General features: G+C 40.8%; 1 protein-coding gene across 1 annotated transcript in view; it reads left to right on the top strand.

The window, feature by feature from the left end:
- tmem161b (transmembrane protein 161B) overlaps window positions 1-15,955 on the top strand; it is a 54,637-nt gene that overhangs the window by 12,662 nt on the left and 26,020 nt on the right. Inside the window, exons 3-5 of the mRNA XM_033017247.1 lie at window positions 5,051-5,134; window positions 7,958-8,055; window positions 13,223-13,379. Of these exons, the coding sequence (XP_032873138.1) occupies window positions 5,051-5,134; window positions 7,958-8,055; window positions 13,223-13,379 (339 nt within the window). The remainder of the gene's footprint in view (window positions 1-5,050; window positions 5,135-7,957; window positions 8,056-13,222; window positions 13,380-15,955) is intronic.

Here is a 15,955-nt window from a genome sequence, read left to right as displayed (position 1 = left end):
ACTGCCAATGGACACAAGGTGCATTTTGTGCATTAAAGGGCATGTGGATATGCATAACCTGCATGCACAAGTCCAAGGTGATACACTTTGGTGGTGGTATATGTTAATCACAAAGGTACAATCAAATCAAAGTATCCGGTGATAGTTTTACCTAACCGCATTTAACACTGGTGTATTATCATGCAAAATCAATGACAACACAGAATGAATGTGTGATCACAAAGCATTTAATAACATTGTGGATCGATGGAACACTAACGATTGAGATGCTTGCATCCAGGTTCAATCAACAGTTACAAAAAATACAAGGCATATTAGTGGCAAAGGGTGCATTCTCGCTACACAAGGGAGGAATGTTCTTTATGTCTTCCTCCATTTGGCCTCAATAGACGGGTCTTGCAAAATTCAGCAAGATTCCCGCTTCCAGGTTTCATAGTCCCTGCCTGGGTTATATACCCATGAGTCCTGCTGATGTGGGGAATGAGCATAAAACCACACATGGTTATTTCCGGATAAAAAAGATGCTGGTTCAGTTGTGATGTTGAAACCATCCTCTGCATGATATAATCAATTCATAGACTTACAGACTCTGAGAGACTGTTTCCTGCGGCTTGGGTTGTCTAACCATAAGCATTAGGAGTGCCCACTGCAGATTGCAGGGATAGCACCAAATAGCAACAAACCGAATAGGAGATGGGAAGTATTGTTTATTCTTCTTTACGTTTAACTCGGCACGGATGACTGAAACATTAAAATTCAGTTTTATGGGATTATAACATCAAGTTAAAATTCCATTTACTGTGCCTGAAGTACCTCCTCATCATTTGGCTGCGGAGAATATAAACCACTCTTTCCGGTCTCACCCTCTGACGTCTAGATTATGAAGGGTATCGTCAACTAAAAACCTCCTAGGCCTAAGGACACAGAGATATGCATTTTTAACATTGTGCTACGTCACTTCGCCGATAGGCACCAGCAACATCCCTGTCCTGGTCAAACTCACGTACTAGTGGTTATGCCATAGCATTGAGTACATCGCTACGGGTCCAGTCATTGCTACACTGGATAGAATGATCATATCTGTGGACTATAATAACATGTTTTGTTTATGATTAGTCAAGCAGAGTAGACAGGGACACAGACCAAACTAGATGTTGCATATCCCATGGACCTTGGGTTGCGTGTGAACACGCATCTACACCAGTATGTCAAGGTCCCTAAGAGCCTCATAGACTCTGACTAGCAATATTGTTAGTTACATAAAACCTCGTTAGAAGGAATCACTACAAATCTTCTCCAGAGGGTTAAATGGGTCTGGCATATACAGGAGTGTACATTGAAATTGAGTCCCACTCTACCGACCACTATACCTCAGCAGCAGGCTCATGGACCACATCCTAGCTGCTGCAGGATGGTCAAACTATTAATCTGTACAAATATTCAGAATAAACCCATTGCCAGATCGGGGGTATTTGCCATCTCTATGTTAGGTATGGTTCATACTTCCTCCAGGTTGAGGGCGGTTACGATTCCCACTATTGTTCATTAATAGCATCAACATGTCTATATCAATGTCATGTCTGAATGCTATATTAATGTTCACTCATCATTGGCCTACTTATGCTGTGTATGATGCCTGGACTTGTTTCCACGGCATGAAATCACAGAGCTTTAAAATCTTCACGTAGTCACTCACGTGACACCGAAGTAAAATAGTAAGATTAAACGAGAATTTACCAGTTTGAAATTTGATCTTTATTTTATGAGGAGTAACGTTGAGGGATTACGTGCCCTCCACGCCCACCCTCGATCATAAAGTTCAACTGGTATCCTATTTCTCTAATCTTACTATGTTCAGTTCATTTACTGTTATCTGTGATTTCACACCGCTGCTTTGAAGATTGACACGCATGCGGCCTGGCGGGTTCTTCACGTAATCCCTCAACGTTACTCCTCATAAAATAAAGATCAAACTTCAAACTGGTAAGTTCTTGTTTAATCTTACTATTTTAGCCCATATTAACAATTATATATTCAGAACATTAACATACTTCCTTTAATTTTAATTGTTCTGATCAGTTTTTAGTATTTGTGTTCAACCAATCTGAATGTCAGTCCTAAGAGTAACATTTCTGGCTTTTGATTTTACTTAATTGTGATCCATATGGCAAAGAGAATGTTGCATTGCCCTTTACATAGAACTATGAACAATGTAGTGCTAGATCAGGCTCCTCGGCCTGGGATGTCAATGCTGAACATATTGTCAGATTAACCTAATCCCTTCTGCTTGAACATGATCCATTGGCTTCCATTCACTGCATATTCATCTGCCTATTTAAGCTTCTGAAACGCCACTATCGAATATTTTCTTCCTGGCATCATTTTCCAGGCACTGCCACCTCTGGGTAAAAGTCCCACACATCTCATTAAGCTTTCTCCTGCTTGTCAACGCGATGCCCTCTAGTATTTGACAATTTCACACTGGGGAAAAGATCCTGACTCAACCTTATCTATGCCTCAAATCTCATTAATCTCTATCAGGTTTCTCTAATGTTCCAGACAAACCAAACAATGTTTAAACAACCTCTCCTCATAGCTAATACCCTCTTATCTAGTGGGCATAGTGATGAGCCTCATCTGCACTAGGTTTGGGATGAAACTCCCAATGATTCCATACAGAGATCTTTCTAAAGTTAAGAACTTTCTTAGCTTCTAATAACTTTGTGCACTACTTCATTATTTGCTTTGGTATTGGGCTATTTCTTGTTCTTTGGTATCTTACTGTTCAAGGATTTTTTCTTTAAATATTCCCATTTTTACCTTAAAAAGCTTGTTTTTTGCATGATCAAATCTGAAATTACGTTCATTTGAATTAATGCACGGTATAACTTCAGCAAATGTGCCTATGGAGAAAGTCCCTTTTTGCGATATCATCATTATTAAATATGTAGGGTAAGTAAGTAAGTAAGTAAACTTTATTTATATAGCGCATTTTAAGTCAATTTGCATTGACCCCAAAGCGCTTCACATAATTTAAATAATAATAAGTTCCATTGCAAACCATAGAAAAAGGTTTTTTAAAAAAATGAATAAAAATGGACACAACATATTACAGAGTTCAACACAAACATCCCCCCACAGCAGAATCAAAACATTTCCACTGCGGGGGAAAGGCACCAGAAAGTTAAGTCCTCTTCCTCTGTGAAACATCCCGAGGTCAGGGCCCATCTGTGGCCGTGCAGCCAGTCCGATGATTTTCAGGGCCCTCTTGCCGTAAAGATGAAACATCGACGTCGGATGAAACATTCCTCAGCGGCTTGGAAAAGTCTGGAGTGGCTGTCCCCTCCCCGGAGACCGCGGCACTCGTAGTCCTCCGGCCGCGCCGGCTGGAGCTCCGACCCCGGCGAACTCGATCTCTGGCTCTGCGGCGCTCCAAATCCAAATCCAGCGCCGCCCGCGGCCGAACGCCCGCAGCCACAGCTCCGCGATGTTGGAAGTCGGCGACCAAAGCACTCCGGAGCTTACCGCACGGCGACCCGGTAGGCATCGCCCGCTCCTTGTTGGTATCCCAGCGCTGTGCCACCGCCGCCGAAGCTGTAGTCCCAGCCGGTCCCGACAGGTGGTGTTAATGTGCAGGGATCGCTGGTCGGTGTGGACTTGGTGGGCCGAAGGGACTGTTTTCACGCTGTATCTCTAAACTAAACTAAAATGGACAGGTGATATTTTGAGTCTGGACCCTTCGTCAGATTTAAGAAGGGTCTAGTTCTCTGCATCCATAGAGCGGTCGACAAAAATGCTGGAGAAATGCTTGAGTCTGAAGAATGGTCAAACTCAGACAGATGTTGCCTCACCCGCTGAGTTTCTCCAGCATTTTTGTCTACATTGTCATTTTAAATGGTGAGCGATAGAAACTATTCTGCCGACAGAAAACTATTCTCATTGGTGAATGGAGGAGCATGACTTTATTTATTTATATATATCTAAAACTTTTTTTGAACGCGAGAACTTATGTCTTCAGCGTGAGAGCGTGAGAATTTCGTCAAATGCGTGAGTCTCATGCTGAATGCGTGAGAGTTGGCAGCCCTGTCCCATGCAACACAGAATATTACATGTCTCAGTGCAACCATTTTTCATTCTTCGAAAGACTCGCCAGTATGTTGGCAATGTTGCTTGATCTCTCTAGGACATCCCCCTCTTTTATTTATTAATTTCTCTGGCTATGAGTGCTTCCAACTGTGTCAATCACGTTGGCCTCAATAGGAATGATAGATTTCCACCCCTTAAGGATGTTAGTGAACAGATGTGTTTTTACAATATTGTGATAATGAGTTTAAAAAAAAGTTAATTTGCTATAATAACACAACTGATTTAATGGGCTCCAAGCCTCCGCATAACCACTTTGCTGAAACCTCAACACTTACCCTCAAAAAAGCACTTAATATCTACGTTCTTCTTAGAACATGGAATATAGAAAGGTATAGCACAGGAACAAGCCTTTCAGCCCACAATGTCTGTGCTGAACATGATGCAAAGTTAAACTAATCTTCTCTAACAGTACATGATCTGCTTCCCTCCATGCTTTCCAAATTCATGTGCCTATCCAAAAGCATCTTAAATGCCATTATCTTATCTGCACCACTATCCCAGGCAGCATGTTCCAGACACCCATCACTCTGTTTAAAAAAAACTTGCCCTGCACATGACCTTTGAAATTTGCCCCTCTCACCTTATAGCTATGCCCTCCATTCTTCATCAAATCAATCCCAGGAAAAGGTTTATGGTTATCTACCATATATATATGCCCCTCGTAATTTTACATACTTGCTTAAGGTCTCCCCCAGACACCTCCGCTCCAGAGAAGACAATCCAAGTTTGTCCAATCTCTCCTTATGGCCAATACGCTCTAATTAACACATTGGGATAATCATTGCACATAAAGTTGCAATTACAATCAATAATGCATCATTCGATTGTATTTATTTAAAATGCTGATTGTTGGAAAGTAAATGCTGTATTAAAAATGGAAAATATTTGATTTGTATTGTTGCAGCCTGCAATGGTACCAGCATCCGTCAGAAGAACAACTGCAAGTCCTTGCTGGAAAACAACAGAAAGCTAAATCTAAGAAAGAAAGGTAATCCCATGCTGTAAATGGCTTGATTGTAATCATGTATTGTCTTTCTGCTGACTGGTTAGCACGCAACAAAAGCTGTTCACTGTACCTCGGTACATGTGGCAATAAACTAAACTGAACTGATTCATCTGTCTGACATTAGATTAACCTTTCAGAATATAAAATATTCAAGGCTCCTCTGAATGTCCAGGATTTTTTACTCTTTCAAGGCTCTCCCATCTGATGGATCTGTATTCTTTATTTCGCTATCTTAATTTTGGGTGCCAATTCCGTTGTTTTTCAAACTTAGATAGTTTTTTTATGGAGGATTGGAGGCTGAGAGAAGACCTGGCGGAAGTTTATAAAATTTATGAGAGGCATCGATTGATAGGGTAGAAAGTCAGAATCTATTTCCCAGGGTGTAAATGGTAACCCATGTACCTATCAAAGTGTCTTTTAAATACTGCTATATCACATATCTCAACTACCTCCTATGGCAGCTCGTTCAGACTGATTCCTGGGACCAGACTGATTCCTGGGATGTCAGGACTTTCATATGAAGAAAGATTGGATAGACTCGGCTTGTACTCGCTAGAATTTAGGAGATTGAGGGGGGATCTTATAGAAACTTACAAAATTCTTAAGGGGTTGGACAGGCTAGATGCAGGAAGATTGTTCCCGATGTTGGGGAAGTCCAGGACAAGGGGTCACAGCTTAAGGATAGAGGGGAAATCCTTTAGGACCGAGATGAGAAAAACATTTTTCACACAGAGAGTGGTGAATCTCTGGAACTCTCTGCCACAGAAGGTAGTTGAGGCCAGTTCATTGGCTATATTTAAGAGGGAGTTAGATGTGGCCCTTGTGGCTAAAGGGATCAGGGGGTATGGAGAGAAGGCAGGTACAGGATACTGAGTTGGATGATCAGCCATGGTCATATTGAATGGCGGTGCAGACTAGAAGGGCAGAATGGCCTACTCCTGCACCTATTTTCTATGTTTCTATGTTCCACATACCCACGACTCTGAGTGAAAAGGTTGTCCGTACGGTTCCTATTAATGTGAAGCTCCTACAGTCTTCCCAAAACGCAACCCAGAGAGTTGTGAGTGTGTGGAATTCTCTGCCACAGAAGGCAGTGGAGGCCAATTCACTGGATGCATTTAAAAGAGAGTTAGAGGTCTTGAGGCTAGTGGAATCAAGGGGGTATGGGGAGAAGGCAGGCACGGGTTACTGATTGTGGATGATCTGCCGTGATCACAATGAATGGCGGTGCTGGCTCGAAGGGCCTAATGGCCTCCTCCTGCACCTATTTTGTATGTTTCTATATTTCTATGCAACACATTGCACTTATCTGCATTAAATTCCAATTATTGTTCGTCAGCCTACTTGCCCAGCAGATCAAGATTCTGCAGCAATTTTTGATAACCATCTCCACTGTCTATTAATACCATCTACTTTAGTCTCATCTGCAATCTTACTACACATGCCTTGTACATTTACATCTAAATCGTTGATATTAATTGCAAACAGCACATATCCCTGAGGCACACTACTAGTACAGGCCTTTAGTTTGATAAACAACCTACCACCTCCATCCTCTGCTTCATTACATGAAGCCTACTTAGTTTATAATTTGGGTGGCCCAGTGGTCCAGTGTCACTACCATCAGCCTCTGTTGAAACCTCTAATTTCAAATCGAGTATTTATCAGAAAGTAAAGGAAATTACCACGAAAAGCATAGCCCAATAGTTTGCAACACTGCTTTGGGTTGAAGTCTCTTAAAATGCCAGAGAATCAATAAAAGCATAAAGTTAATAAGTTTAAAAGGTTTTTTTTGTCAAATGTAACCATCAATCTGACAAGTTTATCTCTTGAGTTACAGTGCATGTTCTTAAGATGTCAAGGTGATTCTGTCTTCTCACACGATAATAAGATAAATGCTAATCCCTCGTTTTTCTCGCCCTTTGTCTTCCTCCTTTTTGCCCCATTCCTTTCTCCCTTTTTCTTACCACTCTCTCACTCTCAGGATTGCAAAATAACCTGTGTTTAACCTGAATTGTGTATCCAATCCTATATTCTCCCCACGACAGATTTCACATACTTCAATCACAATACAGATCATGTATTTTTCTCCTCCAGCATAAAACATTTATACTTGATTTCCTTATCTGTCCTGCATCTAGCTCCATAATGCTCGTGATTCCCATGTGCTGTCCTTTGACTTTAGCCTTTTATGCATTCTGCATACATTATTTTTTTGAACTCCTCATGCCCTGCCACTTTTTTCTCCTCTACCTGTCCTTCTCCATCTAGTTTAATGCATAGAATGTTTAAGTTCAAGTGAGTTTATTGTCATGTGTCCCTGTATAGGACAATGAAATTCTTGCTTTGCTTCAGCACACAGAACACAGTAGGCATTTACTACAAAACAGATCAGTGTGTCCATATACCATAATATAAATATATACACACATGAATAAATATACTGATAAAGTGCAAATAACAGAAAATGGGTTATTAATAATCAGAGTTTTGTCCGAGCCAGGTTTAATAGCCTGATGGCTGTGGGGAAGTAGCTATTCCTGAACATGGTTGTTGCAGTCTTCAGGCTCCTGTACCATCTACCTGAAGGTGGCAGGGAGATGAGTGTGTGGCCAGGAATGTTGTTTCCACCCTATATTTGTTATTAATTCTCTCTCCATAAAAGCAAATTATGGTGATAGTAAGAATGTTTATTTCACTCCCAAGAAGTTAAATAAACATTTGGATGCATGTTAGTCTGTTTACACAAAAGAATGCAGGTTTCCAATTGTAGACTTACAGCCGCTTGTATTATGGTTTTACCAGGAAATATAATGGGCACATAGAAAGCAAGCCGCTGACTGTTCCTAAGGATATCAATCTGCATTTGGAAACAAAGAGCATCACAGAAATGGATACACAAGGTAGGATATACACCTGAAGATGCACATTTAATGAGTGTATTGAAAATTCTCTTTCGATTTGTATGGTGATTAAAATGTTGAATTATAATTGAGGAATGTGACAGAGATGTATTAAAACCTATCACTTCTGGTCAGTTGCTGTCTTTAACTGATTTATGTTGTTTATTCACCAGGTTCAACCAAGTCATTGCTATAGCATTCTTCAAGCATGTTGTACACTGGACTTTTCTGATACCCATGTTCTGTAAAAGAAGCTGCCTCGTTTTTAGCCTTTTTTCTAGCTTCTGTCAGCAAGCTCCATGCCATTGACAGTTCTTGTCCATAACCCAATTTATTTTTGTTGATGCCACACACTTTCTACTCCAGTGCACAATGCTAACTGTTGAGATGTGCTTCTAAATGTCAAAGATCTCATTCTTGCCTTTTAGTTTCACTATACTACATGTCAATTCATGAACATGGAATTTCAATACCCTGTAGGAAAACTTATTTTTCATTTCTTCTTTTCACTGTTGATTTATTTGATTTGTAGCTGGTATTCAAAGATACCTGATTATATCCCTCAGATCGTGTGGACCCCCAAACGATGAGATAGATTTTACAACATTGCAATTATATTTTTCAGACTTTGCCTGGTTTTCTTTGAAATTGAATTTCATTGTGTTAGAAATTATCTCGCAATAATTCAAATATTGTTTGCATGAAGCTAAATGGGCTTGTATCTTTGCCCAGATTCATTTATTTAATGCAGGTGTAAATACTGGTCAAGTCAAGTCGAGTTTATTCGTCACATACACATACGAGATGTGCAGTGAAATGAAAAGTGCCAATGCTTGTGGATTATGCAAAAAAACGGAATGGAACAGAATCACTTATTCACATATTACATATTTGTGGGAGGAAAAAAAGAAAAAACAGCAATTTGAAAAGGCACGATACAACTGTAAAATGGTCCAGTAAAGTTAGTCCCTGGTGAGATAGGAGTTTACAGTCCTAATGGCCTCTGGGAAGAAACTCCTTCTCATCCTCTCCGTTTTCACAGCATGGCAACGGAGGCGTTTGCCTGACCGTAGCAGCTGGAACAGTCCGTTGCTGGGGTGGAAGGGGTCTCCCATGATCTTGTTGGCTCTGGTGTTGCACCTTCTGATGTATAGTTCCTGCAGGGGGGCGAGTGAAGTTCCCATAGTACGTTCGGCCGAACGCACTACTCTCTGCAGAGCCTGCTTGTCCTGGGCAGAGCAATTCCCAAACCAAATCGTGATGTTTCCGGACAAGATGCTTTCCACAGCCGCTGAGTAGAAGCACTGGAGGATCCTCAGAGACACTCTGAATTTCCTCAATTGCCTGAGGTGGTAAAGGCGCTGCCTTGCCTTACTCACCAGTGCTGCAGCGTGTGATGTCCATGTCATATCCTCTGAGATGTGGACTCCCAGGTATTTAAAGCAGCTCACCCTATCCACAGGATCCCCATTTATCCTCAATGGTGTGTACATCCTCGGATGATGTGCCCTCCTAAAGTCCACGATCAGCTCCTTGTTTTTTTGTTATTCAAGAGGAGGCTGTTATATCTGCACACCAGAGTTCCAGATCAGCCACCTCCTCCCGGTAGGCCTTCTCATCGTTATCGGAGATCAGTCCCACCACCACAGTGTCATCAGCAAACTTGATTATAGATTTGGAGCTGAACCTAGCCACACAGTCATGTGTGTACAGGGAGTACAGTAGGGGGCTGAAGACGTAACCCTGGGGGGGATCCTGTGCTCAGGGTGAGGGACTTCGAAGTATTTCCTCCCATCTTGATTACCTGGGGCCTGGCGGTGAGAAAGTCCAGGACCCAGGCACACAGGGGGGTGTTGAGCCCCAATTCCAGTAGCTTCTCAGCCAGTCTGGTGGGGACTATCGTGTTGAAGGCTGAACTGAAGTCTATGAACAGCATCCTCACGTAGCCCCCCTTCTGGCTGTCAAGGTGAGAGAGAATGGTGTGCAGAACCTGGGAGACATACATAGAAACATAGAAAATAGGTGCAGGAGTAGGCCATTCGGCTATTCGATATGATCATGGCTGATCATCCAACTCAGTATCCTGTACCTGCCTTCTCTCCATACCCCCTGATCCCTTTAGCCACAAGGGACACATCTAACTCCCTCTTAAATATAGCCAATGAACTGGCCTCAACTACTTTCTGTGGCAGAGAATTCCAGAGATTCACCACTCTCTGTGTGAAAATGTTTTTCTCATCTCGGTCCTAAAGGATTTCCCCTCTATCCTTAAGTTGTGACCCCCTTGTCCTGGACTTCCCCAACATCGGGAACAATCTTCCTGTATCTAGCCTGTCCAACCGCTTAAGAATTTTGTACGTTTCTATAAGATCCCCCCTCAATCTCCTAAACTCTAGCGAGTACAAGCCGAGTCTATCCAGTCTTTCTTCATATGAAAATCCTGACATCCCAGGAATCAGTCTGGTGAACCTTCTCTGCACACCCTCTATGGCAAGAATGTCCTTCCTCAGATTTGGAGACCAAAACTGTACGCAATACTCCAGGTGTGGTCTCACCAAGACCCTGTACAACTGCAGTAGAACCTCCCTGCTCCTATACTCAAATCCTTTTGCTATGAATGCTAACATACCATTCGCTTTCTTCACTGCCTGCTGCACCAGAATGCCTACTTTCAATGACTGGTGTATCATGACACCCAGGTCTCGTTGCATCTCCCCTTTTCCTAATCGGCCACCATTTAGATAATAGTCTACTTTCCAGTTTTGGCCACCAAAGTGGATAACCTCACATTTATCCAAATTATACTGCATCTGCCAAGCATTTGCCCACTCACCCAGCCTATCCAAGTCACCTTGCAGCCTCCTAGCATCCTCCTCACAGCTAACACTGCCCCCCAGCTTAGTGTCATCCGCAAACTTGGAGATGTTACATTCAATTCCCTCGTCCAAATCATTAATATGTATTGTAAATAGCTGGGGTCCCAACACTTGAGCCTTGCGGTACTGCCTCCCATTGTGAAAAGGACACGTTTACTCCTACTCTTTGCTTCCTGTTTGCCAGCCAGTTCTCTATCCACATCAATACTGAACCCCCAATACCGTGTGCTTTAAGTTTGTATACTAATCTCTTATGTGGGACCTTGTCGAAAACCTGCTGAAAGTCCAGATATAACACTACCACTGGTTCTCCCCTATTCACTCTACTAGTTACATCCTCGGAAAATTCTATAAGATTCATCAGACATGATTTACCTTTCGTAAATCCATGCTGACTTTGTCCAATTATTTCACCACTTTCCACTACAGTTGGCTACAGTTACAGCTACTAGAGCTACAGTTAGCTAGCCCTCCCTGGATCCAGAGTGAACTAACCTGAGCAGCCTACTCCTGAGCAGCCTACTATGTTGAACCGTACCATATATCGACTACATCGACTGCCCTCTCCTGATTGACCTTCTTGGCAACTTCTTTGAAATTGAGTGTTTGAATCAAATTCCTAAAATATCTTCTCCTATGCACAAAGCTGTGCTGACTATCCTTAACCTTTAAATCTTTCCAAATGCATATATATCATATCTCTTAGGATCACCTCCTGCTACTAGCCTGGTCTAGATGTTAGACTTACTGGTCTATAGTTGCCAGATATTTCTTTGCCACCCATCTTAAATTGAGGCATAAAATTAGGCACCGTCCAGTCTTCCGAGACCTCACCTGTGACTGGTGAAGATGCATATATCTTGGCCAAGGCTCCCTGCAATTTATTCCCTGAGTTCCCACTGTGTCCTTGGATATACCTGATCAGGACCCAGAGATTTATCTCCCTTCATACTTTTTAAGACATCCAGCACCACCTCTGCCATTATTATTCACTATTCCCCAAATATCCTCATTAACGGTCCTGAGTTCCCTACTCTTTATGTCTTTCTCCACAGTAAAAACAGAGGAGAAATATTCATTGAGGACCTCGCCCATCTGCTGCTCTACGCACAATGTCCACTTTCATCTTTGAGCGGCCCTATTTTCTTTTTCCCATAACATAAAATCTCTTTGGATTCTCCCTAATCTTCTCTATCGATAAAGGTTCTATGATTAATTGAAGCTTGAGTTGGACAAGATTTAAAATAAAATCCTTTAAAGTACCAACGCAGACCCACAAAAATGTAAAATTAATTATGTTTAATAGGGAGGCACATGATAAAGTATTGTAGATACTTTAGACACATGATAAGCAGGGGTTGGAAGACTAAAGGGATTACTAAAAAGTTATAAAAATTGTAAAAGGTTGGAATCTTCATTGGTTTATTCACATAAAAATGTGAAAGAATACTTGAAGAATGTACAATTCAGGAAAAGGCTTCAATCAGACTTTGAACACTGAGTATATTATATTGAACAAAGAATTCAACAAAGTAATTTATATTCTAACTAAGGTTCAATAAGGTAAATAAGTAAATAGTAGGCACCAAGACTTGGCTTCCAAAATGGTCCTGCATGTTCTAAAATCACATTTGTGGTGGAAGTTGAAAGATTATCTGTACCATATTTATTAGATGGTACACAAAAATGCTAGAGAAACTCAGCGGGTGCAGCAGCACCTATGGAGCGAAGGAGATAGGCAACGTTTCGGCCCAAAACGTTGCCTAATCTCCTTCGCTCCATAGATGCAGCTGCACCCGCTGAGTTTCTCCAGCATTTTTGTGTACCTTCGATTTGCCAGCATCTGCAGTTCCTTCTTAAACATATTTATTAGATGTTGTCTTGGAATTTGTCACAGGTATTTTCAACTGGAAATTCACTTTGTGCCATGTCCATGTGCCAAGGGAAAAAAGTTGTTCGGCACGGACTTGTAGGGCCGAGATGGCTTGTTTCCGTCCTGTAATTATTATATTGTTTGTTATATGGTTATGTCATTTTTAAAGTGCAGTACTGACTCAAACAAGTAAATCTGCCTGTGATAATAGATTGGAAAGTAAACATTATTTGTGTACTTTGATCAACTGGATTATGTATGAAAAGTGAAATAAATTTTGATCCACATTATTGTGTAAATTTATCCATGACAACTTGAATTAAATACAGAACCATTAAAAACTAGAAATAGTGTAAATAATGTACAAGTTTTTTTTCTGCAAAAATATTTATTTGGTTAATTATTGTTTTTCTTACAGTTTTGCATTACTTCCCCGAGTTCCAGTGGCTGGTGGATTTCACAGTATCGGCCACAGCTGTCTACGCCATCACAGAAGTATACTACAGTCTGACAAATCCCCGTAATGAGATGAATATTAGTATTGTTTGGTGCCTGCTCGTCCTTACCTTTGTATTGTATCCTTTTGATTGCTGAAGTGTTATTCCTACAGAAAGACAAAGAAGATTATTTTGGTGTTTGAACATTTTAAAAAAAATGCAGATTCTGGAAATCTAGAATAAAAATAGAAAATACTGGAAAATTTCACATGACTGGCAGGATCTGTGAACAGAGAAACAGTTAATGTTTTGGTTCTTTGCAAAGGTTATAACTGAGCAAAAGGGATACACGTTGATCCTGAGTGCAGAATGGGTATGGGAGGTGGAAAGGATAGAACTGAAGGAATTTATTTGATAAGGCAAAATAATGTGGCATTTAAAATCAGATTAGTCATCTTTGCCTGTGTAATGTGTTCCTAATGTTTTATAATTTGTGTAATGTTGTGTAGTCTAGCATACTGTGACGTGCCCACAGGCCAGACTATGTACATTAAAAAAAAAGAAAGATAAAGGAATAATTGCAAAATGTTTAGTTCTCAAATAGAAAGGAAGAGCCCGTTATCTGAGCCCGTATTCTTCAGTCTGAAGAAGGGTTTCGGCCCGAAACGTTGCCTATTTCCTTCGCTCCATAGATGCTGCTGCACCCGCTGAGTTTCTCCAGCATTTTTGTGTACCCGTTATCTGAAGTTGGAGACTAATATATTGAGTCATGGCCAGGCTGATAGTGAGGTGTTGTGCCTTGAGTTTGATTTGGGTCTTCATGGTGTAATGTAGGATGTCACAGACAGGTCAATGTGGGGGTGTAATGATGAATTAAATTAAAGCTGGGACATTGTTGGCCGGTGTGGGCAAGTTGGGCCCAAGGGCCTGTTTCCACACTGTATCACCCTATGACTGTGTAAACAGTTTCACCTGGAAAGACTGGCTGGGACCATGGATGTTGGAAATGGAAAATATGTTGAATCTCCAGTGGTTGTATAGAAATAGCCATTTGACAGGGAGTAGTGGGTGGGATCAGAAGAGAAGATATATAGTAAGTGGCAGGACCCAGATGTATGTTGTACAACAGAGGGACTTTGAGGTACATAGTTCCCTGAAAGTGGTGACAGAGGTAGACAGAGTAGTGCCTTTATTGGTCAGGGTTTTAAGTACAAGTGTTGGGACATCATGTTACAAATTTACAAAATGTGGCTGAGACCACACTTGCAGTTCTGGTCAGGAAGCAGGAAGGGTTCACAAGGATGTTATCAGGACTGGAGGACATGAGTGATGGAGGAGACTGGATCGGTGGGGGGTTTATCCCTGAAGCTAGGTGGTGAACTTTTAAAGGTATATACAAAATTATTAAAATCTCATCTGCCAGGTGGTATTTACTTATTGTTAATTTCCTAAAATTAGGTGTGAATATTTTAAAATTTATTCCCAAACATTTGCTATTCAGAACTTATAAACTAAGTGATGATGAGATTTGCATAGAACTGTTGTGCCTTGTTATGGAGGGTACATTAGATTGTATTTAAAACATTGTTTTGTGCTCTCTGGTGGTTTTTGATGTTATTAGAACTCCATGATTGAATAACAGTCCTGTAACTCCTTCCACCATGGTCATTATTCTATGTTTTTTGGCTTTGTGTAAATGTATTTTATTTATGAGCCAAATCTTTCTTGAGCAGGCAAGCAATCTATCCATGGCGATATAATCGTACCCAGAATGCCCTCAGGAATGTAATGCTACTCCCTAGATGCAGTGTTGCAAGGTTGATCGTTCTTACTGCAACACATGTGGTTAAATTACTATTTCTCAAAACCTTTTTTAAATGTAGTGTTCTATTTTAATATAAAGTCGCGGAATGCGTTGAGACAGAGTGTGCAAAATCCTTTGTGTGGACATACCTAAAACTTTTATTACATTGGAGAAAATAAATTAAACCGTATCACTGTTATGACATGTGCTTATAATTGTCTACTCAATGAATGGTGCAAGTGTTTTATTTGGAAATATAATGCAGAATTGATTCTTCCCTAAGGTAGTTTATTCTTCTGCTGGAATTTTAGTTTTCTACAAAATTGCATTTTCTTTGAATTTAGAAAAAATTGGTAGACTTTGGTTAGCTTTGGAACAGTTTGTAGTGGATCAGAAGGATGGTTAGTGGCCAGGATCTCACCTCAAGTACATTAGAACTGGTAAGAAATGAGAACTGATAGAACTTAAGAAAATTTAACGAAATGAGCTGTTAAATTAGAGTGAAGGCAAGTAGCTAAATAGAGGAAAATATGAGGCCGAGAACAAATGTGGCCACTTTAAACAAAAATGTCCTATTGTAGAAACCGTGGAGCTAAGAGTTGGCAACTTGCACGTAATGCATTTCACTGCTTTAACAATATGCATTACAAGATTAAATAATTCAGTATTGGGGAAATAGTACGAAAAGAGAACCTGGGGAAACCTGATGAGATGAAATTACCAGCAAGTATGCACAGGCATTGGATTGAGGTTGGCAGGAGCGAGTTGAATTGACAAGGAATCAGTAGTGTTTTGTACTTGTTACGATACTGATAATTTTACACAAAGGAACGACAAATATACAGATATTAACTATCAATGAACTTCATTGAAAACTTTAAAACAAATTCATACTGAAGCCAACAACTAG

This window comes from Amblyraja radiata, chromosome 3, assembly GCF_010909765.2.
Source record: "Amblyraja radiata isolate CabotCenter1 chromosome 3, sAmbRad1.1.pri, whole genome shotgun sequence".
NCBI lineage: Eukaryota > Metazoa > Chordata > Chondrichthyes > Rajiformes > Rajidae > Amblyraja > Amblyraja radiata.
Note: the sequence above shows the minus strand (reverse complement) of the source record. Positions and strands in the feature narration are given on the sequence as shown.